The following is a 22,300-nucleotide window of genomic DNA, read 5'->3' on the forward strand; positions in this document are numbered from 1 at the left end:
ATTTTGACATTAGAAAGCTTAATTTTGTTACATCTGCCTGTTAAATAATTATATACATTTTCCCAAAATATATCATAATAAGATCAAGACAAAGAATATTAATATTATGAAGTTCATTAGTGTTACAGCAGCGGCTAAAGCACACTGAAGCAAAGATGCACATCATCCATCATTTTTATTCTTTTAATATGAAGGATCCTGATTTAACAGGGGGGACCATGACCCGCCGGCTGAGCAGCTCCACCCGTTCCCACACTGAGGACTCCATCTTCCTAAGGCCTGACGAGGACCCTGTCTGGCTGGATGAGCCCACAAAGACTGAAAAACGAGGTGACGGGGTCTCTAGAAAGGACAGGCGCCAAAACTGCAAAGATGCAACGGGGGCTCAACACGCACAGCGAGAAGAAGTGTTTCTGCACAAAGTGTACGCGCTGGTGATCGAGATCCACTGCTGGGCTGCTCTGTTTGTCGTCTCCCAAGTCACAGTACGTGAAAGGACATCCATGGAGCTCAAATCACGACTTCCATGCTCAAGTAGCCTGAAGTTAAGCTCACCTTCACAGGCTTTAGTTTTCAACTCAGCACGAAGATGTTTGATAGAATACAGATCCAACATTAGATCTGTGCAGCCATCGTGCTTTTTATTTATTTGTGTTTGCTTCTCAGCTGAGAGCAGATTCAACGCTGCCTGATTGTGAATGAATGAATGAATGAATGTGTGGCAAGTGCAAACGGACAATCTGCCTTCTCTCCCACTCTCCTTAAGGGCTACTGGCTGTTCTTTGTGCTGGAAGGAAATGGACCGTTCTCCTCCATCTACAAAGCCCTGCAGGTCATCGACTTCTATCTTGGCTTCATCTTACCCTGCCACCCAATTTTTGGAATGGACGTAAGTGCCAACCTCTCTGCAGGAGCCCCGTTCAGCTTGGAGGCCTTACAGACATACTGAATCTCCTGTCCTCCTGTCCTCCTGCCCTCCTGTCTCTGGTCAGTCCATGCTGTTGATGAGGGAAGTTGTAAACACAGAGCAGCACAACTGGATTGTCAATGGAACAGCTGGGGTTGGCGTGGCCATCTGCGTTACCATGGTAAGACGCGATGGCCTGCTCATTTAGCTTCTAGCCAGATCGATGTGATCGCCTCTTCATGAGTCTGAGTCTGAGTCGTGGTGGCACAGCAGTGAACTATGCAGGGTGGATCTCGTGTTTAACGAATGGTAAACACGTTCCACTGTCCTCTCCCCAGGTCATCCATATGGTCTGTAAGTGGCGTTACGGCTCTGGCTTGTGGTCGTCGGGGACAGCGTCACAGGACATCGGTGATCGGCGGCAGTCTGTGAGCCGCCAACCCTCCTTCACTCTGTCAGAGTGGACAGACGCTCAGGAGGATCTGCTGGATCTGGACGCCGTGCCACAGACGCCAGTCTTTGAAATGGGCACTGACCTCAGGACGGAGGCAGACGCCGCCACTCTCTCTGTCACACCAGTGGGGCTTCAGGAGAGGTTAGAGTGGAGTCTGTTTGCCTACGAATACCAATCATTCATTCATTTTCATGTCCGCTTTATCCGCTTTGTGTGTCACGGCTGGAGCCTATGCCAGCTTTTCTATGGGCGATACACCCTGGAAGCGTCGCCAGCGCATCGTGGGATCCTTTGTGTGCAAACATTTTTCTGACCACACAAAAAGTGGGTCAACGACGAAATCGTTTAGCGACGGGGTCTTCGGGACGTAACTGCATGGTTAAGTGGGGACCCCCTGTACATGCACACTGTATTTCTACATGATTCAATATTTATCACACAGGAGGGGCTCCAATGTTTCCTTGACCTTGGACATGTGCACGCCAGGCTGCACTGAGCCCTATGGCTACGGTGCCCAGCTCTCTCCCAGAGACCAGTCGGCCAAGGAATACCTTCGACAGGGAACACACAGCCTGACTCCCGCCATGCTCCACATACGAGCCATGGACGACCAGAGTCTGCAGGCCGAGTTTTATGTGAGCACAGTCGCCGAAACATTTCAGACTAACAGCAGCGACTCTTTCTGGGGGTGCACAAGCAGGACTAAGAGGCATCGACGCACACAATGGGCCAACATAGGCCAGCATCTCACTCCATTCATGCACTCTCTCCTAATGTTTTAAACTGCGTTAGGTCCAGTTTGCTTCTTTACCAGGTGCATAAATTGGACAGTGTCTGAAATGTTGTGATACTTTAATTCACATTGTTTGATGACATGGTGGGTTGTCCTGTATTGTATGCATGAGCCCCCATAGAATCACCCCTGCCTCCCACACACACACACACACACACTCATTCGGTGGAGCTCTGCATACAGCCATAGGCTCTTCCACTACTTGTTCGTGGGCGATGTTGGATGGATACTGGAATATTTACATGCTTAAATCGATAGAGGATTCCACTGTCTGTGAGGTAGAAAGATGTGTTCAAGATCCTCCAGAGGTTTTCCATAGATTTTCAACCACACACAAGTAGATAGCAACAGTGGAGGACATGATGTTGGGTATTATTTGCTAACTGTTTTGCTGGCTGGTGGAGGTAAGGTTCGGGCGATGCTGTAGTTGTCATAATGTTGTTCTGTACCCATCATCAGGAAACTCCCATGAACTTTGTGGACCCTAAGGAATATAACTACCCTGGGCTGGTGAGAAAGAATCGCTACAAAACCATCTTGCCTAGTGAGTACAAGTACAAAGTTCTGCAACAGCGACGGTGTGCAGCTTTCCTCACATAACATCACATTCCATATTAAGAGTCGGCTGTCTGTGGTCCAGAATCTCGTTCAGAGAGACACAATATAAAGAAGTTATCAGTGCTACTGACAGCATGTTGTATGTCTGTATAAATATTATCGATCGACTTCCGTCCTCTCGTTTCACACTGCATTACGAGCCGTGTCTCACTATCCACCACCAGACACACACAGCAGAGTGATCTTGAAGTCACAGGATGAAGATGATTTCCTCTCTACCTACATCAATGCTAATTATCTAAAAGTAAGTCTTTGTATATTTATAAATGTCCATATCCTTACCCATTTTTCTTTGATTTAGCATAGATAGATAAATATGTACAGTAAGCCGTGTGTGTGTGTGTGTGTGGGCAGGGTTATGGGGGAGAAGCGTGTGCGTACATTGCCACCCAGGGTCCCACCGTGAACACAGTGGGGGACCTCTGGAGGATGGTGTGGCAGGAGAGAACCCCAATCATAGTGATGATCACTAACCTGGAGGAGAAGAACGAGGTCAGTGCAGCAAAATCCAGGCTGGTACTGATGATCGCCACAGCAATGAGAATGATCGGAGACACACACCGATGTCCATAATGTGTCTTTAGAAATGTGCCGAGTATTGGCCAGAGGACAGTGTGACCCACGAGGGCATCGAGATCACCGTCCTCTCTGTAACACAGGAAGATGACTACAGTTTGAGGGTCTTTGCTTTGAAGGTAAGACACAGAAAGATAAATAAGATAAGGTAAACAATGCCACGTGTACGACTGATTTAAGTATACAAACCAGTCAGAAGTACTAATGAACTGAGTATTACCGGAGCTTCCACTTAGTAGTCTTGGAACTTGGAATGTCTTTAGTTTTACGAATGCTTTTCTCACATTATTATTTGTGTTCACATATCTGATATGCTGATATATCAGGTGTTTCCTCAACACCTTTAACAAAGTCAAATGTAATGTAATTACATTTAATGTAATTAGGAAATGCGAGTTCATGGAGGCATCGACACTCAGCAAGGCAAGCGTGATAATTCCTTAAATCCAGAAAACCCAAGTGAATAATTACAAATCAATCTCAATTATTTTCTGTCGCGCCCCCCCTAGGAAGAAAAAAACATTTCGCGCCCCCCCCCCCGAAAAAAAAAACACTCTTGTATCCTTATTAACATACAAATAAATATGAAAAAGAAAGAAATATAGATCAACTTACAACAAAGAATAACTTTATTACCATTTTTTTTAGTCTGCAACCGAAAATAAGGAAGTCAGGTCTTTCTTCTTCTCCCACGTTATATTGTTTACGACCGCTCTTCTTCTGCTAAGCCTCCCTGCGCGCACTCTGACAATCAGGGCGCCACTGCCAACTACTGGAGTGGATGTGCAATTACACGTTACTCTCGTAAGGCAAAAAAACATTTTCTCCGCGGTCACAGGCGCCCCCCCTGACATCGCACCGCGCCCCCCCAGGGGGGCGCGCCCCACCATTTGAGAACCACTGGGTTAACACTTGGGGTAGGACGTAATGGAAAAATGTAATATATTACACTACAGACAAGGAAGGAACTAACTATGTAAGATCTTTTTATTGTATGCTTTATGTGTGCACCAGTGTGGTGAAGAAGAACGTAGTCTGAGGCAGTACTGGTACACCTCCTGGCCTGATCAGAAGACCCCAGACAAGGCTCCGCCTCTTCTGGAACTGGTGCAGGAAGTAGAAAGGGCACGAGAGGAAGCCCCGCCCTCCACTGGCCCTTTAATTGTTCACTGCAGGTACAAAAGTAGCTTGTTTGTGATCTGAGCAGTTTGTGTCTAATACATGAGCACATTCATTTAGGCAATGGCCTCTGTGACTGCATCCACATACAGTACCAATAGCAACCACTTGGCAGAACGAATTACTAGTCTTATTTCACACCACTGCTGGCTGATTTCCCCAAGGAGTATTTGGCATTAATGAAATTTGTTTGATCAGACCATTTTCCTCCAATTTCTTTCTGCAGCGCCGGAATTGGTCGGACCGGCTGCTTCATCGCCACTTCCATCCTGTGCAAGCAGCTGAGGACTGAGGGCGTCGTTGACATCTTGAGAACCACCTGCCAGCTCCGTCTGGACAGGTGACACATTCTCAGGCGTGGTCCTGGATCATAGGTGCCTTTAATAAGTTCCTTTTAATGCCATTTTAAATAATGAGTTGCGGTAAGTAAGTTCCAGTTAGCTTAAGTATAAGTAGTTGTATTGCTTTGTTGTTTTATTGTTAATGGTTCTGTACTCTTAGAGTTATTGTTCTGTCTGTGTGTCTCAGGGGTGGGATGATCCAGACATGCGAGCAGTACCAGTTTGTGCATCACGTCCTCAGCCTGTACGAGAAGCAGCTGTCTCACACCGCTGAGGAGTAGAGCGAACACTCCAGCCACGCCCGGACCGAGACACACCACTGTACACTGTACCGAGCACCATTTCAACCTCACCCTTTAACAAGTTATAACTATGTTCAAATCTTCCCCGACAGATTCTCTCATAAAGGACTAAAAAAGTTCATTGTAGTTCCTTGAGCAGAATAAGCATAGTAAAGTGATACTTGAGATAACCCTTAAAATACAGATCAGACGTGTTGGTGGCCCAGAGAGTCCTCGAGAGGAGTAACAGTCACTGCGGAGGCATTTATCAGTGAGAAGGGCCTCGTGCATCGTCTGCGCAGTTATCTAAAGGTTGATCGGGACCTGAAACATGACGAAATCACCTGCAGTGCTGCCATTTTACTGTAAGGAAGAACTCCAAGTTCAGCCTCCACATGGTGGGAGCCGTTACAGTGTAACGCTCCAGAAGTAATCGAATACCAGCCTGACATTAAACAATATATCGTTCTAAAAGTTCATATTCAATTTGAGTTTTCTCATTAGCTTTATCTTAATGTAAAAAGAAAGAACTCATTACAGAAGGCCTGTTTCAACCTTTGATTCATTCAGGACTTCATCTTCAGGCTGCATGGTGCTAAGTGTTCATTAAAGGCATGACATAGGAATGTATAACAATTAAGTTATCGATTAGGTTCAGTCTACAGCATTACAGGTTTACCATGCTGCCTGTGCAGTCGTCATAGTCAACGATGCTTAACGTAATCAATTCCTGCATTAAGACCACATAGACGTGCACTCGGAGGCGTCACAGAGCCGGCGACACCCGGGTGACAGTCCGGATCTGACACACACACACACACACACACACGTAGTGGCGATCAGTAGAAGGGAAGTGCCGCATGGTATTCCTGTCAATGTCCCGCTACGATCATGAGTCACGTGCTCTGTGGTGCCTCGGCTATCGTGAGTCACGTGCTCTGTGAGGCCTCGGCTATCGTGAGTCACGTGCTCTGTGAGGCCTCGGCTATCGTGAGTCACGTGCTCTGTGAGGCCTCGGCTATCGTGAGTCACGTGCTCTGTGAGGCCTCGGCTATCGTGAGTCACGTGCTCTGTGAGGCCTCGGCTATCGTGAGTCACGTGCTCTGTGGTGCCTCGGCTATCGTGAGTCACGTGCTCTGTGGTGCCTCGGCTATCGTGAGTCACGTGCTCTGTGAGGCCTCGGCTATCGTGAGTCACGTGCTCTGTGAGGCCTCGGCTATCGTGAGTCACGTGCTCTGTGGTGCCTCGGCTATCGTGAGTCACGTGCTCTGTGGTGCCTCGGCTATTGTGAGTCACGTGCTCTGTGAGGCCTCGGCTATCGTGAGTCACGTGCTCTGTGAGGCCTCGGCTATCGTGAGTCACGTGCTCTGTGGTGCCTCGGCTATCGTGAGTCACGTGCTCTGTGAGGCCTCGGCTATCGTGAGTCACGTGCTCCGTGAGGCCTCGGCTATCGTGAGTCACGTGCTCCGTGGTGCCTCGGCTATCGTGAGTCACGTGCTCTGTGGTGCCTCGGCTATCGTGAGTCACGTGCTCTGTGAGGCCTCGGCTATCGTGAGTCACGTGCTCTGTGAGGCCTCGGCTATCGTGAGTCACGTGCTCTGTGGTGCCTCGGCTATTGTGAGTCACGTGCTCTGTGGTGCCTCGGCTATCGTGAGTCACGTGCTCTGTGAGGCCTCGGCTATCGTGAGTCACGTGCTCTGTGAGGCCTCGGCTATCGTGAGTCACGTGCTCTGTGAGGCCTCGGCTATCGTGAGTCACGTGCTCTGTGGTGCCTCGGCTATCGTGAGTCACGTGCTCTGTGAGGCCTCGGCTATCGCGAGTCACGTGCTCTGTGGTGCCTCGGCTATCGTGAGTCACGTGCTCTGTGGTGCCTCTGCTTTCAACGGTAGCTTGAACATATCTGTGAAGTAAGGAGCCCATGATTGTTGTACAGACAGGCCAGGACAAACCTGTATGAAGCACAACAGACCAACTAAGGTTGTCTTCGATGTTCAGACGTAAAGTTCTTTTCTTTGCTGTATTGTGCTTTGATTGTGTTGACTTTAATGGATTGCATGTGCTGTATGGGACGCTATAGGTCCACAATCAAAGCGACGTGATTGATTGCCCTGCTTTCTGTTGTGTAAAGGGTTTAAGCCTATTATATTGCTTGCTCTCGGCCAATGCTTTTGATACAGTTTGCTTTTGTGAAACCAACAAGAGATATTTTTAGAACATTTTTATACAATCCCTTTGAGTAGATGCCTTGTGTATATTTCCGTTTACACCATGATGGAATGTAGCTCATACTGTGGATCAAACCATCTGTTTATATTGCAAAATTATACAGAACAAAATGTGACAACTACCTAAGTTACCTTCCAGTATGGAGAACAAATAGGTTATGTTCAGCCGTCAGTATTATTACTTTATATATTTGGGCTTTGCTTTGCTTTCTGTGTACATTTTGATCATTTTCTTGGATACTTTTGCCTCAGATTGAGCTTCTACCCAAGAAACACAAGAAAAAATAATATGTAAGGCAGCTAAAACAGTAAAGATTTCACTTTCAAACTGATTCTATGTTGAAATAAAGCAGTTGTGAATGGAATCAGAAGATTGACTAAATCAACTTGCTAAATAACTGCCAATTTTCTTTTTTACATATATATATAATGTGATCATCCCTAGTATACAAGCATTATTTTCTGCGCTTGTTCTCAAGGCTTACCTGGTCTTCTTCTGGACATTAAAACTGGGGGGGCAAAATCATCAATACAAAATACACAACCAACCAGCAATCAGTATTCCTCTCCTCTGCTACAGCATTGCTTTAGGTTGTGAGTTGCATCCAAATAAAGGTAGATTTTCATGACTCTGTTTTGCTTTCTCTGACTCCTCTGGGCGCACACAAAGCTCACTTTAAAGCAGAGCATCTGTCGATGCAATATTATGTGAGGACAACACACATCTATCCATCATCTTCTGCCGCTGCCTATCCTTTGCAGGCTCACAGCTGGATTGAGAGGCAGACTACACCCTGGTAAACACATCGTTTCATCACATGACCAACCATTATAAAGTCAAACAACCATAAACACCATATAACATCATAAATACAGCACTCACATAATACAGGGATAATCCTGCACATGCGTTCCTAAATGATTACAATAACATGTAATGTAGAAAACATTTCCTAATCAATTGGCACCTCTTGCCAGGATTCCACTCAGAACCAGGAAATCTCCACCTCACAACAATCCTGTTTTAGCGATGTAAATGCCAAAACTCTATATGCACTCCGACCTCCCAGTCTGGTCTGGATACAGTCATGATCTACAAACTCGCTAAGAATACGGCTTAAACCCATTTAGGCACGACTGTGGTCGCTGCATGTTGTTCTGTAGAGGTGACATTCATGACCTTTGCTGTACCTCTTGCACCAACAGACAGTAGTTAAATAGTTAAACCACTAGGTGTCAGTATATACAATGCAATTGCATATGTACTTTCAACAGCCCGATGAACCTGCTTTCATTTGTTTGATCATTTTGGGATGACAGGCAAGCAGAACAAAGGTCTTCAGGCAAACGACTGTTCTCAATCAACGTATAAACCAAACGAGTCTGCAAGGCAGCAGACCCAAACAGGGCATCAGGAGGACATTCTATCTAATAAATATATTCATTCATTCATTCAGGTTATATCAGGTTCAGGTTCAGGCATCTAGAATCTGTTGGCTAAAATCACACATAGTGGCGGCGTTATGCCAGTAATGGTTTGGATAGGTGTTCGCCTATCGCCCGTAGGCAGCTGGGATCAATCGGCTTTAACTGGATAAATAAAGGTCAAAAAAAAAGAAAAGAAATTACGGATAAAGCGGTCAAGAAAATAGATGGATGGGTTTGGGTAAAGTAAATGAAGGTTGTTCTTCGTTGCAATGGTTGCATGTTCTCTGTTCATAGGTCTGTTTTTGAGGAAACCGGATGTAATATATATATATATATATATATATAAAAGAACCCGAAACAACAACAACAACAACAACAAAGATCTTAACGTCGCGATGGCCTTTACGTGCGCGTCCCCTTTAAGAAAGACTGTCTCTTTAATAAGCGGATCAGAGAGGCGACGTCATCCATCCGAAGAGGCGAATGCGCTGATTGGCTGGAGGTGACGTCAACTCATAGTTTCCTTTTTTCCCCACACCCTGCTGAACCATGACCTCATCGGTTTAGCTAGTTCAAGAGAGTGCTAAAGTGCGCTTCTGTGCACCCCCCCCCCCCCCCCCCCCAGCATGCCCTTTAGCTACTGACTAGCATAACAAGCACATTTACTACCGGTTACGCCACAGGAGCGGCTAGCGCTGTCACCCTGTCAGCTCAGCTGTATGCCCCCCCCCGTACGGAGGAGCCGCGTGGAACCCGAGGTCAGTGTGTTATTAATATGAAGTGCGTCGCCGCGTCACAGCTAGCGTGCGTTAGCTGAGCTGTGTGTGCTCGCCCCCCCCCCCCCCGCGCTGCAGTGCTGGATCTGTCCCCCCCCCCTCATTATGTGCGCTCGTCTCGTAATGGAATTAAACCCGTCCAGGCTCAAGTTATCGATTGGTCTATTCTCCCAAACATCGGATCGTTTCCCACGCAGCCATATCAAGGTAGGAAGCGCGTGCGTGTGTCCGTTTATTCTGCGTGTCATCGTTATAACGCAGCGCGTTGTGTTTATAAGCGATGTTCGAGTCTATGCATTAGAGCCGCCGTTGTTATTATCATGTAATTCATGCCAGCTGTCATCGGTGGCGTGAATGTCGTCATTATTACGGAGCCTTCGGTTTGATTAAAGATTGATTGATTTACAGTGAGAGGATGCAACCAGAAATCGATTTTGTGACAGACCCACTCGTGTCGGTTCCACCATTTATAGCCGCTGAACTCAGTATTGCTCTCAGTCACACGTTCATAAATGAAACCGTGAATGGATGCTGTTTGTGTCGGATCAATAACATCTGAATCGGACAGTCAGGAAGTCAAAGCAGTGACGTGGGAATCAGCAATGAGCCAAATGACAGATCTGCTAATCCTTTGATGGCTGATGGAGATAGAACCTTTCTTGCTTTGATTATGGCTGCTTAAAGCGGGATTAGATTTACATCAGACTTGCTGCAAGGATATCCAAACCAGTCAAGGCTTATACGGTTATTAATCAATCATCATGGATGCTAATAACCAATAAGGTTCTCTGACATTAAAGGAATGAAAGGAATCCCTGAGAGGGACCAGCTGAGCAGGTTCTGAGCTGTGAACGCGATCAAGCTTCTCTGCCGTTATCTCCCTTCATGTGAACTTTGCTGCACATGAAATACATTTTTCAGAAGGTGCTGAGCAGATCAGACCTCCTCGCTATAACATCTCACCGTCTTAAAGGGACAATTATCATTTCAATATCGTCGCACAATTTGGAGAATCTCCTCTGAGCCGTCATCTCGTGTCCCGTTCCAACGCCAGGAATCAGCTGTGTCCATCCCAGCACCCTTTCGGTGGACCCTGCTCACCCCGACTGGGCTGTTTCTATGGCAACAGCAGAATATGCTCCAGGCCGGTGCAGGCGTTCTCTCCTCTCGGCTTGTTTTCCCTTGTTCGGCTCGAGCATCACAGCGAACTCCCGGCTGCGATTCGGGGGGGAGTTATTTGTTTCTACTCCTCCAAGGATGCAAGTGGGGGGAGAAAGATGATTATTAAGGGTTTGTGTCGCTGCTCTTATTTCTCTCCCATTCTGTATTTTCACATTCTTCCTGTCTTTGTCTTTGTTCATTTCCTGTCTAAGCCAACAGGGAGCGCTGGAGCTGAAATGACTATAGGATGACTATTTAGCCGTGCAGAAAGGTGCAGAGCACCTGTACACCCCCCCCTCCCCATCCCTGTTCACTGCAGGAGGGTTTTAGAGATAAAGAGTGAGAGGGGGGGGGGGGGGGGGCGGCAGCAGTCACCATCAGACGCATGCCATGTAAGATGTAGTCTGCACCGTATGAGGGATGTTATTGCAGGTGATAGGGGGGCGGAGTGGGGGGCGCTGGCATCGTGTTGTGTTTCTGCAGAGTGGCTGCATGAGAAGTGAAACAGAAATGTGACTGTCAGTACGAGATTACAGATTACGTGGATCAGATGTACTTGCTGCATGTTTATTTCTGGAGATCCAGGATGCGTTGTGGTTGTGCAGACCGATGCGTTTGTGTGCATTTACTCTCTAATTCTAATTGAAGCAGATGCTACTCTCTGTCTGGTCTCCATGTTCCTCTGCTGCTGGGCTTGCATCAGCATCTATGGCCTATAGCAGGCATAGGATTACCTGCAACCACCTCACTGTGTCACAGTCCCGTCCTCTTCATCGGTGTCCCTCCGCGGCAGTGCTCTCAGAATAGGGGTTGACGTTACAGAGCAGAGGTACCTGGATGTTTTCCCCAGAATACCCAGTTACTCCCCATCCCCTCTCTCTCTCTCTCTCTCTCTCTCTCTCTCTTACTCATTTACAGTTTTCTCGTCCAGCGTGTCAAACCTGTTCTTGTGTGCAAAATGCTTTTCCGTTTCTGCTTCTCCTCTTCCTCATTGCCAACATCAAGTCTAATTTTTTATTTTACTTTCTGTTTTGTAATTTCCTCCTTTCCCATTTCCACATTGTCATCTATGTTTTTATGAAGCAGGCGTGTCTTTTTGATACGGTATGGCGTGAGTGGTTCTAGTTATGCCACTACTCTCCCTTTCAAGCCGAGGGTTAAACCTCCATTTAGGCACCGGGGTACATGAGAGAAGGCCCATGAATTGTTTATGACGCCATGTGACTATAGATGAATAAAACAACACGACAACACGCATGACACCTTGTTGACAAAAGAAGTTACCCCCATTATTAATAGAGGCAAAATATGTTGTTACCCCCATTATTAATAGAGGCAAAATATGTTTTTTGGGGGGGGGGTTGTATGTTCTCTCCAACAATTGGAGTCGTATTCTTCCCAGTTGTTCTGAAACATGATTTGTGTCTCGTGCTAAATGTAGGAGTGCTCTGGTGAACGTGAGCAAAAAGCAATCAAAGTGATTGATGGTGATAGATAGGAAGAGGCAGTCTGTCAAGGTTCTGAAAGACACACACACACACACACACACACACACACAAGATGTCACACAGGCTGTTTCCCTGTGTCCAGACCTGTTCTCTGAATTCCCCTGGCTTAATTTATCTCACACCCTCAGTTTCCTGTTTCATGAGCAGCCACACAGACCCTCGCTCGACAGCATCCAGCCTTCACACGCATTCACACGCATTCACACGCATTCACACACATTCACACGCATTCACACGCATTCGCAGACACACACCAACACTTCTTATGGTTGCGTTTTCTAACTTAAGTCTTTGTTTTTGAATGTTTCCTCTCAGGACGGATAAATCTTTGTGGGCTATCCAGGTTGACTGGAAGCCTATAAATAACATTTATATTCGCGTTTAGCACTGTGGCTAATTTTAGCCTAAAATCCTGCCAATAAAAGATCACAGAAATGCAACATTACTTTGTAGAAGTGATGTAATGTAAGAAGGAGAGCTGATCATCTCCTTAATGCCTGATCATCAACTGAAACAAACCATTGGGCAGCATGCTCTTCTACACCAGTGTGACATCTCTTTTCAAACTGGTTCCTTTTCTGTTTCAGGCACCATGGACCTCTCAGCACCTGCTCCGGTAGTAGCTCTCCTCCACTAGACATCTCTTCCTCCACTCTTCCCCCTAGTCCTTACTATCTCAAGTCATTGATATAGAGAGGCCGCTCTGCTCCTCCTACATCATGGCAGGAGAGAAAGGGCCAACTAAGCGAAGCACCATGGACATCAAGCGCCTGGCGAGCCTCATCCAGAGAGGAACCGGACGTTTGCTGGTAGTCGACAGCAGGACGTTCTCTGAGTACAATGCATCGCACGTGCAAGGTGCCGTCAATGTCTGCTGCTCCAAGCTGGTGAAGAGGAGACTGCAACAGGACAAAGTGTCTGTCACTGAGCTGCTGCAACCCAATGGCAAGGTGAAGGTGAGTGGAAGCACTGCAGGCCTGACATTTGGTGCTCTTTGGGCTTCCTTGTGCCAGACTGGATTCAAAGTGTCTATGGGGCGCGTTGGACAGGGCCATGCTAGATTCACATGTCTTTCCTCCTGTTTATTTCCAGTTCACACTGGTAAGTGATTGGCACTTTCCCCCATGGTGAGATGGAGTTGCGCTATGGATTATTGCTGCTTTCTCAAATCCCTCAATTCATTTAATAGCATCAATATAATTGGTACATTGCTTCTCTCGCACTCCGTTATGCCATTTGCTTTTAAATAAGCTTCATTGCAAGGACTTTGGTAATAAAACCGTTGCCACTGTTAACTAGCCAACGATTTGTGTCCATGCCTTATGCCTGTTTGGGTTTCATCACACCTGGACACAAAAGAAGCCGCTGTGAGCAAAGGCCCAACCGGAGATCCTGCATCTCTTGACTCATGCTTACCAAATGTTTTCATTATTTTGGCTTCTGGTTATGCATGACTTGCTCTTGCACTCTGCGGATTAGTGCAGACCAAACGAGGACAGTGCGAGGGCTTGTGGATCTGGTCATAGTTGTTTGACTTTTGCCAGTGAAACTGAGCGTGTTTCTGTGCTTAGTCTTTTGGGTCGGTCTCTGTGTGGGCCCTGTGGTTGGCAGATCTCATGCTGACATCCCATAGAGCCGAGCTTCCCCTTAAACTCTCTCACTTCCAATCTCACGACAGCGCTACCACATCTTCTTCCTTCTTCACTAATTCCTATTATATTTCCTTTTCCTCTTCTTATGTGGGTTGTGCCATCATCATTCCTCACACTCAGTAAAGAGGATAACACTGGCGATTAATGCTAGGCTGGATAAAGCTGGAGCTAGCCATGTGAGGAAGGAGGGCCTGACGGACCAGAGTCTTTTGTTATTGGCTAAGAATGACATCATCCCTTTTGTGCGGCCACTGGCAGGCTGCGGGCTGGGCACGTGCGGACTGGTTGTGTGATGTTAAGGTTGGCTTCCCACACACACACATCCTCCTCTCTACCCCCCACACAGCTCTGTGTCCTGCCAGGAGCTGCCTTAGCCAGCCAAGACAGCGTAGGACACCATTGTGGCTCTTTGTTGGGGAAGTGAATGCAGGAAGCAGGAGAGCTGCACTGAGGGTATTCATGGATGGGCTGCTGCCTCCAGCGTCTCCCCAGCTTCCTCCCGCCTCACGTCCCATTGAGCAGTAATAGCCTGCTTCCCCCAAGGCATTGCACTCACCCTCTTTCACCGAGTCTCCCAATGCTTCACGTCCCTGAACATCCAGAGCAGCAATCTAAATGGTGTCGTCTCTCTTCTCCCTTTCACATCACATCCCTTCATAACATCTTTATGTATGCCCTCTATTAATGTGGCTCAGAGGGAGCTGGATACAGCAGGACGGGTGCTGGTGAACCTTAACTGGGGGATGAATGGCACAGGCCTCGTTGGCAATGGCGTTTCCTCATGCTTTTTCTCATAGGCTTTAAGTAGGCGACTGGTTTCTTGATTTAAACCTGGCTAATCCCTGCTGCTATGGCGGGGGCAGACGGCAGGACAGGCCTGACAGATGGACCAGAGGTTTTCAGTACCGGTAGACGGCCTGTGGAAACACCCTTCCTCCCGTATGCATGTATGGAGGACCGACCTCTGACGAATTGGACCCAGAGTAGCACAAAGAAAACAATTGGAAGCTATTTGAATGCACAATTCAGTCTGTGGACGTCTGTACTTGCATAGTAAAGATAGTTATCAGTTGCAACAGCGAAATGCCTTTGTGACAGGTGAAGAGCACTTGCACAGTTTTTGCCATGCTGTTGACAGACTTTCTGTAATTATACTCTCGGAGTCCTCTTATCAGTAATTACAATGAACAGCAACACGGTTCTTAATCTTAGTATAATGGCCACATAACGAAATAAAGAACTGGGTCTGTCGTTTGGTGTCAGCTTCCTGTCACAGGACCAATCAATGCATTCATTCAACAAATTCCACCAGCTCCACTTGTGTTACTACTGTGTGTATGTTGTGCTTATACTCCCTGGAAGATGCTGCGTATGATACACAGTGGGAATCTATGGAAACCTTTTTAATTTAAATGTGTGATGCTTCAGAGTTTCCATGATATTTTATTAACAGGGTTTTTATAAAAAAAGATTACTGGGTTCTGAGCCCTCTTAATTTGGTCTTGTGTCAACTGGCTAAAGTACTGAGTCATGCCTGTTCACAAAAACAATTCAGTGTATATTACTCCAAAAATAGCTCAATTGTGACAAATAAACAGGTTGACTAGCCTCGAACGCCTTTGAATTCACGCACAGTAGCTCTGATGTCCCTTTGTTGGTCTTAGATTTAATAAACCGTGTATACAGGATGCATGACTTAGTACGTAACTCTTATATTTGTAACCTTTCACCTATGGAAGAAAGTCAAGGTAAGAAGAAGATAAGATTTTTCTGGTGTCACAAAGCTGCTGAAAGCAGGACCATTGAACAAAGAACATGAAATGAAACTTTGACAAACTCTGCACCTTGCATTAAATTTATCTTTAAAAAAATTAATGAATTCTGTAAAAATGAACAGACTGCATGATCTTGCCTCTTGCTATTGTTTCAGACATTGTGTAAAGACACTGGTGATGTATTTGGGAAAGAACAGTTTTATAATGGGACTGTTCTGGAAACAGAAGTTTCCAGTAAATACAACGTAGTACTTTGAAACAAGGAGTGAAACATGAGTTTGACTTGATCTGCCCTGACAGTAGCAGCAGAACTGAGGGTTAAGCTGATGACTCACTGTGTGGATAATTTCCCAGAATCCCCAGAGGGCAATCTCAGGGAATTTTTGCATGTTTCATTCACATTTTCGCTGTTGCCAAGTTTAAACAAAGACGCTGGAGCTGGCGGCGGTTTTTCTACCGAGCCGGATATGTCATGTGTTTGCTTTCATGAGATCATGACATGAATCATTGTTTGCTTTAAAGATCCTACTGTTTGATATAGACACGCACTGTAATATAGTTTCAGATGGAAACCTAACTGCCACAAAGTACTGAAGAAGTCATGCTTATGTAAAGAAGTATTTTGAAGCCATGGATGTAGATGAAAGGTGGAGGGAATGATTCATAGACGATTTGTGGAGTCAAAATATGGCTTTCATTATATACAAAGTGAAGAATGAAAGGATGACGTGTAACCGGATCTCCAGTGAGCTGTCTTCAAAGAAAACAATTTAGCCTGTGTGTGTGCGTGTGTGTGTGTGTGCAGCACTATCTGAGCTCTGGTGTGTTTAACTTACTTTTTAACGTACTTTTTGAATCCTTCTGACTGAGGAGATTGGCTCTCTAAACCAGGCATGGGCAAACTAAGACCCGCGGGCCATATACGGCCCGTTGGGCTTTTTAATCTGGCCAGCCAAACTTGTCCAAATTATATCATTAAATTAAATGTAGTTATAATTAAGCATCATTCGTTTTTCCTTTTCCCTGTAATTTGTACAAGCCTTGCATATTCATGCTTTGCTACCTGTAAAAGGTCAAATCCTTTCATGTCATTTATATTTGTTCATACAAACACTCCTGGCCCGCCCCTCGATCAAATTTTAGAACCCATTGTGGCCCGCGAGTCAAAAGGTTTGCCCACCCCTGCTCTAAACCCTCAACATAATGCTACATCTGGAGACAAACCAAAGCCCTAAACTGAAAGCTCCTTGTGAGTATAGAAGGGTCAAGGGTCAAACATTATCCATACTGTATGTTGAGTTAGGTGTAGATTAGTTTTTGGTTCCCATTAAGCGAGTTTGAAGCCAGGTTTACACAATAAAACATGAGAAGGGTCCCGTGAATTGATGGAATGTCACAGGGTCTAACTTTTGTTCCCTTCTTTAAATTGCCTAGTTGCCAGTTGCCTAGTTTTCTGAGGGACATCCTGGAGCGGACAGGCAACAAGGACCCAAACTATGCTTTAGGAATGTGTGGCCGTTTTTAGACCGGTTCTGCTGATGTTGTGTCACATGACAGTCGGCATGTAAACACACGTACTGTCCCCCTCAACACTGACCTTGTCCGTAGCAACGCTGAGGGGCTCTCGTTCCTACACAAGCACCTACAGTATAAGCTACGGCTGTTTTCCAGAGATATATTTTGTTGCTAAGCGCCCAGTCATCTGTGTTTCACGGTGTTTGTGTGTCAGTGTGTGTGTCCTTGCAGAGAAGTGTTGATATTAAGGTCTTGACATGCAGCCTTGTCAGACCTTGGTGTCCTCCCCCTCCTAACATTTTCTCCTGTCTCCAACATCAACGCCATCACCTTTTCTCACTTTTTAAATACACACACACACACCAACTCTTCCTTCTTGGTCTTCTTGATCACCTGCAGTGTTCATGCGTCAAAGCTCAGCTCAGCGCAGTAGATGTGATGCTGCAGCGCTGCAGAGCGCAGCGATCTGTCCTGCTGCTGCAGTCTCAAAGCGAGCCCCGTTGACCTGCAGCAAACATTTTAAGTGCTTCAACTTTAGGCAGAATCTGTAGCTGATATTACAGTATCAATAATCCCATACATGTACTTTCTGTTTACATTTAGAGACAGGAATACTTCCCAATGAAAAGTAGAATATTCCAGAGAGTAGAGCTGTGTGTTTCATAGTTTAGGAGAATAGAGAATAATTACTAACCATTCTATTTCAGTGTAGCACTGATTTGATGACTTTTTGAAAAGCAATACAGGTTCCTCAACGAACAAAGATCTATAATCTCCTTCCTGTCAACAGAACCGATCTCTGTTTCTGCAGATTTTTGTGCCGCAATAAAGAGCTGAGATGGGTTTTACTGGGCCGAGTGGTATCGGCCGCCCTTCACAGCCTGCCCTTGTCCTGTCTAATTCACCTGCATGGCCCCCGGCCCCCGGCCCCCGGCCCCCGGCCCCGTCTCTCTGCTGCAGCTGCTCTGTAAGCAGAGCGACGGTGAGGCTTTGTGGACCACGAGCTCTGAAGAGGAGAGACGGGTTGCCTCTTTAAAGTGCCGTTTTGCCCAGGAGCGAGCCGCTTTTTAGCGGCTGGTCTGAGAACAGGATGGTGGTGGGGGAGGGGTGGGGGGGGGGGGTGCATGGTGAGGTAAGCAGTCTTGCTGTGTCCCTCTGTATTTTCAGATTTCATATCCCTGTTTCTCTTTCCTGCTGCTCTACAAGCCGCCGTCTGCATCTCCGCCCCCCCCCCCCCCCTCTCTCCCCGCTTCCTCCTCCCACCCCCCTCTCCTGTCTAGTGGTGGTTCAGTGATGCACTGATTCAAAGCTGCAGTCGGTGCTGCCTGATGGTCATGTGATTCAAGTCTGCCTGACAACATGGGGGAACAACACAGGCAGGGTGGGCGCGTGTGAAACACACGCATGCTCACGATGGCTGATCTTTCTCACACGCTTATAGACGCAGCATCGCACTGATGCATTGATGGGCGTGCACGTCCTTCACAACAGAGCAGCAGTATCTGTCAGTAGATACTGCAGTCACTGGAGGAAAGTGCAACACTCAGCTCTAATGTATTATTCATAATCCTATATTCTTTCTTCATAACTAACTTTGGAATCATCCTGTTTGTTTGTGCATTCAGTTTGTGTCCCTTACTGCTGCAGCGTAGTGATCAACGACCGAGAAAGGTCATCAAACCTGGGTTTGACCTCTGCAGCAGTTTAGGAGCATTTTGGCAGTACATTGCTTAACTCGGCCAATATTAAAGATTAATCGGCCTCTTAAAATGTGTATGTTTAATCCTCAATATGCCCTGTGTGTGCAGACATGCTATGAATTCTCAATTACACTGTCCAATATGATCCAGCCACCCTTTTTCTTCTGTCTATCTGTGACAGATTAGAGCAGCAGCAGATGAAGCAGGGTAGTCTAGAGTCCACCCAACAACCCGTCCATCTCTCCCAGCCTAGATATAAAGATATATATAATCCCTCCAGGGTGCTCTGGGGTTACCCCGGGGATTCTCTCCTGTACTTCTCCTGTACTTCTGAACATATTTGTTGAATTCTAAAAAACTCCGACAGATCAAGTAACTCTTCCTTGTTCCTTCTTCCTGAACAGAAAATTAACTGTCTTCTCATTCTTGTTGTTGTTCATTGTGCAGGTGGAGCTGGGCAGGAAGCAGGAAGTGGTGGTTTATGACCAGAGTTCCAAAGAAGCAGGGCATCTGTCCAAAGACAGCTTCATGCACATTCTGATGGGGAAGTTGGAGGGCACTTTCCATAAGGTCTCCCTGTTAACGGGTATGTGAGCGTGTGCAGCGGTAGCATTCTTTTTCTGTCTGTCTGTCCGTCCCACTTCTTACTGCAGGAGACAGGTGTGCTTCACCTTATCGCCACCTGCTTTGTTTGAGTGCAGGTGTTGTGCCCGAGTTTGATCAGCAGATGGCACTATTGTGCCCAAGTGTTGCTCTGCTCAGTCACATGAAAGAAGCTTTTCCTCCCAGTACCTGGCTGGAAGAACTTCAGATGTATATGAGGCCAAAGAAAAGAGAAGAAGAAGAGTGAAAGCCTGAATGCAAAGCGCCTCTGATGATCTTTGATGTTTTTGAACCGTTCTCTCACTCAGCATCACTGAAATAAAACTGAAGCTTAACCTATTTACCAGTTATTATCCTGTCGTCGTGTCTATGAAGCATGCTAATGCATTTTTAAAGGACGGCGGTACGCATCCAGAAGCCAGCAGAGCCCAACCCAGATGTGCCGGTAGAGAAAGGAGAGTGTAATCTGCGTCAGCAAGGGTTAAAAATGAGCTAGCAGAGGGATGCTGTTCAAGCAGCTCTCAACCCCCCCCCCCCCCTTTCTTCACCTCCTCTCCATCCACTGGGAGATTAGTGCTTTTCACGAGTCATCCACAGATGCTGAGGATGACCTCACTGGCATGTACTCAGCACATGCTAAGGCTGAGTACCACTCCGTGTATTGTACATGTACTACACCGTACATGAAGCCATTTTCAGTGAGACACACACACGCTGCTGACAGACAGAATGCTTGTCAGCGCTTCCTCGCTCTTCCCCTCTAGCAGTCGTCTCCTCTCACTCATCTTTACTCACAACAAGAAAGAGGAATTGCGCATCTTTCATTTTTGTTCTTGCTTTTCTGCTGTTTCCACGACAACAGTGGCAGAGAATTTTCCCCAGAAGGATTCAGCCAATGGCGTTGGCTTTTGTTTGGGTGCTTGTTCTTAGGGTCAGTGGAGCTGGCAGCCTGCGTCTGTGCATGCTTGATGTTTATGTGTGTATTCGTGTACAGTATATGGATGGGCAGAGGCGGGTATTACAGGTACACACATACAGGATCCTTTAGACGAGTACTGCATGATTTGCTTTTGCATGGAGGAAGCTGTAGTTTCCAAGATAGAGGTTTCATATGGCACAATAGGAACGGGTGCGTCCCAAATATCCAAATGTAAAAAGACACGACTGGAACGCATTAGAAACAGAGCAAGACTCTGTTAATCCTGGATTTCAGCTCTGCGTGTCAAGTCTTCATTTATCAAGAGACAAAAGCAACGTCTAATGGGGGCGCGGCTCTCAGTGTGCGGCACAGAGGAATTCAGAAACTGCCCTGCTGCAACGCGGTCCGTGCTTTAATGAGGTCCGGTACCAAACTGCCGTCCTCTTCTTCAACTATAACACAACATTCACCTGAAGCATGATGGGAGTTTAGGATCTCACTGCTGTTTCTCATCAAGCAAACATCCAGCGTGCAATGTGATGCTCTTCTGTGTTCTGTATTTGTAAGCAGAATGTGTGTGTGTGTGTGTGTGTGTGTGTGTGTTTACCCATGGGTTCCATAAAATGCTTCCTTTGTCGCTATAGTATTGCAAATAGCAATCCCCTTCTCTCTTTCCTCTTTCCTCACCCCTTACTCTTGTTTTCTTGCTCTCCTCCTTGCCTTCAGCTTTTCCACCCCCCCCCCCCCTGCTAGTCTGCTGATCCTTTGATTTATGATGCTTATAATTCCTGCGATTACCTCATATTTTTATGACAGCTTAAATTCACTCTGACTGATGCAGACCGCACACTGTAGCGTCGCTGCAAATCAAGTGGGGGAGTAATGTGAGGGGGAGGAGGGAGGGTTCGATGGAGAGAGGAGAAGAAAAGAATCCATAAATGGGATGGATGGGGTGAATAAAATAATAATTGCTAAGCTTGCTATCAAAGGGCAAGAGGATTTTTATGCAGAACTTTGCCTAAAGGCGGCTGGAGCAGAGACAACAACATATTCTACGTTCTCCAACTTGAGCTCCAGGAACAAAGATTTGTGAGATGAACTGCCTGAGTAGCACGTCACACAGCCGTAACCAATATATTGGGAGCTTATTGATCCTAAACGATTGGTCATTTGCGTGTACTTTCACTAATAATGCATATCTGCATTCCTTCCATGTCGATGACGCCATGAGGCAAACGTTGTCCTCGTAGAGTCACTGTTGTGTATAGAATGGCGTATTGTGGAATTAATGCTTGCATTGTTACTTCACTGACTGTGAACATGTTTTTGAGAAACATGTTTTTCTCCGAGGACACGCCGTATTTTTATCGCAGCGATGATCTCACCCGGTTGGAGTTCAGGCTGATGTGCCTTGCCTTTTTCAGACTTCTGACTCTGTGTGTGTTTTTCTCTTGTCGAGGAGAAGAACGCTGCTGCCTCCCCAGTGGGTCTAAAGTTTGCATGTTTCCCACAAATCCACAGCACACAGCCGAACCAAAGACAACACTGCCTACTAGTGTGTATCTAGGCGGTATGTCGGGATCAGGCCCCGCCAGAAGAAATGATTTGATGTTGGACTCAGATTCTCAGTGTTCTAGTTTTAGCAGAGAAAAAAAGAGAATAATGATCAAAACAGAAAAAATAACATGTGGCATATGCACGGATAATGGGAATATGAGATTATGATATTCACAGAACACTGCATGGTTTGTTGAAGTACCCTGAAAGAATGCATCCCTGGAAATGCTTTGACGGGGAAATTGAAAGGAAGGCGTGTCGAAGAGGCTCGCAGGAAATGCAGTTAGGTGATGAAAATGGAAAATGAGGTGTGAGGACAGGGATGCAGGTTT

General features: G+C 46.4%; 2 protein-coding genes across 2 annotated transcripts in view; both read left to right on the forward strand.

The window, feature by feature from the left end:
- Window positions 1-218: 218 nt before the first annotated feature.
- LOC137893970 (tyrosine-protein phosphatase non-receptor type 5-like) lies at window positions 219-5,149 on the forward strand. The gene is made up of 12 exons (XM_068739426.1): window positions 219-485; window positions 767-889; window positions 993-1,088; window positions 1,246-1,502; window positions 1,804-1,996; window positions 2,614-2,698; window positions 2,937-3,016; window positions 3,127-3,264; window positions 3,357-3,467; window positions 4,363-4,523; window positions 4,754-4,867; window positions 5,056-5,149. The coding sequence occupies exons 1-12, from the start codon at window positions 219-221 to the stop codon at window positions 5,147-5,149; spliced, it is 1,719 nt and encodes a 572-aa protein (XP_068595527.1).
- A 7,817-nt stretch (window positions 5,150-12,966) lies between these two features.
- The window catches only part of dusp8a (dual specificity phosphatase 8a), a 29,572-nt gene continuing 20,238 nt past the window's right edge, over window positions 12,967-22,300 (forward strand). Inside the window, exons 1-2 of the mRNA XM_068739531.1 lie at window positions 12,967-13,203; window positions 19,337-19,475. Coding sequence (XP_068595632.1) covers window positions 12,967-13,203; window positions 19,337-19,475 — 376 coding nt within the window. The remainder of the gene's footprint in view (window positions 13,204-19,336; window positions 19,476-22,300) is intronic.

The sequence above is a fragment of the Brachionichthys hirsutus genome, chromosome 5 (genome assembly GCF_040956055.1).
Source record: "Brachionichthys hirsutus isolate HB-005 chromosome 5, CSIRO-AGI_Bhir_v1, whole genome shotgun sequence".
In the NCBI taxonomy this organism is placed as follows: Eukaryota; Metazoa; Chordata; class Actinopteri; order Lophiiformes; family Brachionichthyidae; genus Brachionichthys; species Brachionichthys hirsutus.

Excerpts from the sequence above, each read along its gene's own strand:
- LOC137893970 (XM_068739426.1), top strand. The coding sequence starts at position 219 with ATGACCCGCCGGCTGAGCAGCTCCACCCGTTCCCACACTGAGGACTCC. Across the intron at positions 890-992 it reads ACCCAATTTTTGGAATGGAC|TCCATGCTGTTGATGAGGGA; the intron begins GTAAGTGCCAAC and ends GTCTCTGGTCAG. Across the intron at positions 1,503-1,803 it reads CCAGTGGGGCTTCAGGAGAG|GAGGGGCTCCAATGTTTCCT; the intron begins GTTAGAGTGGAG and ends TTTATCACACAG.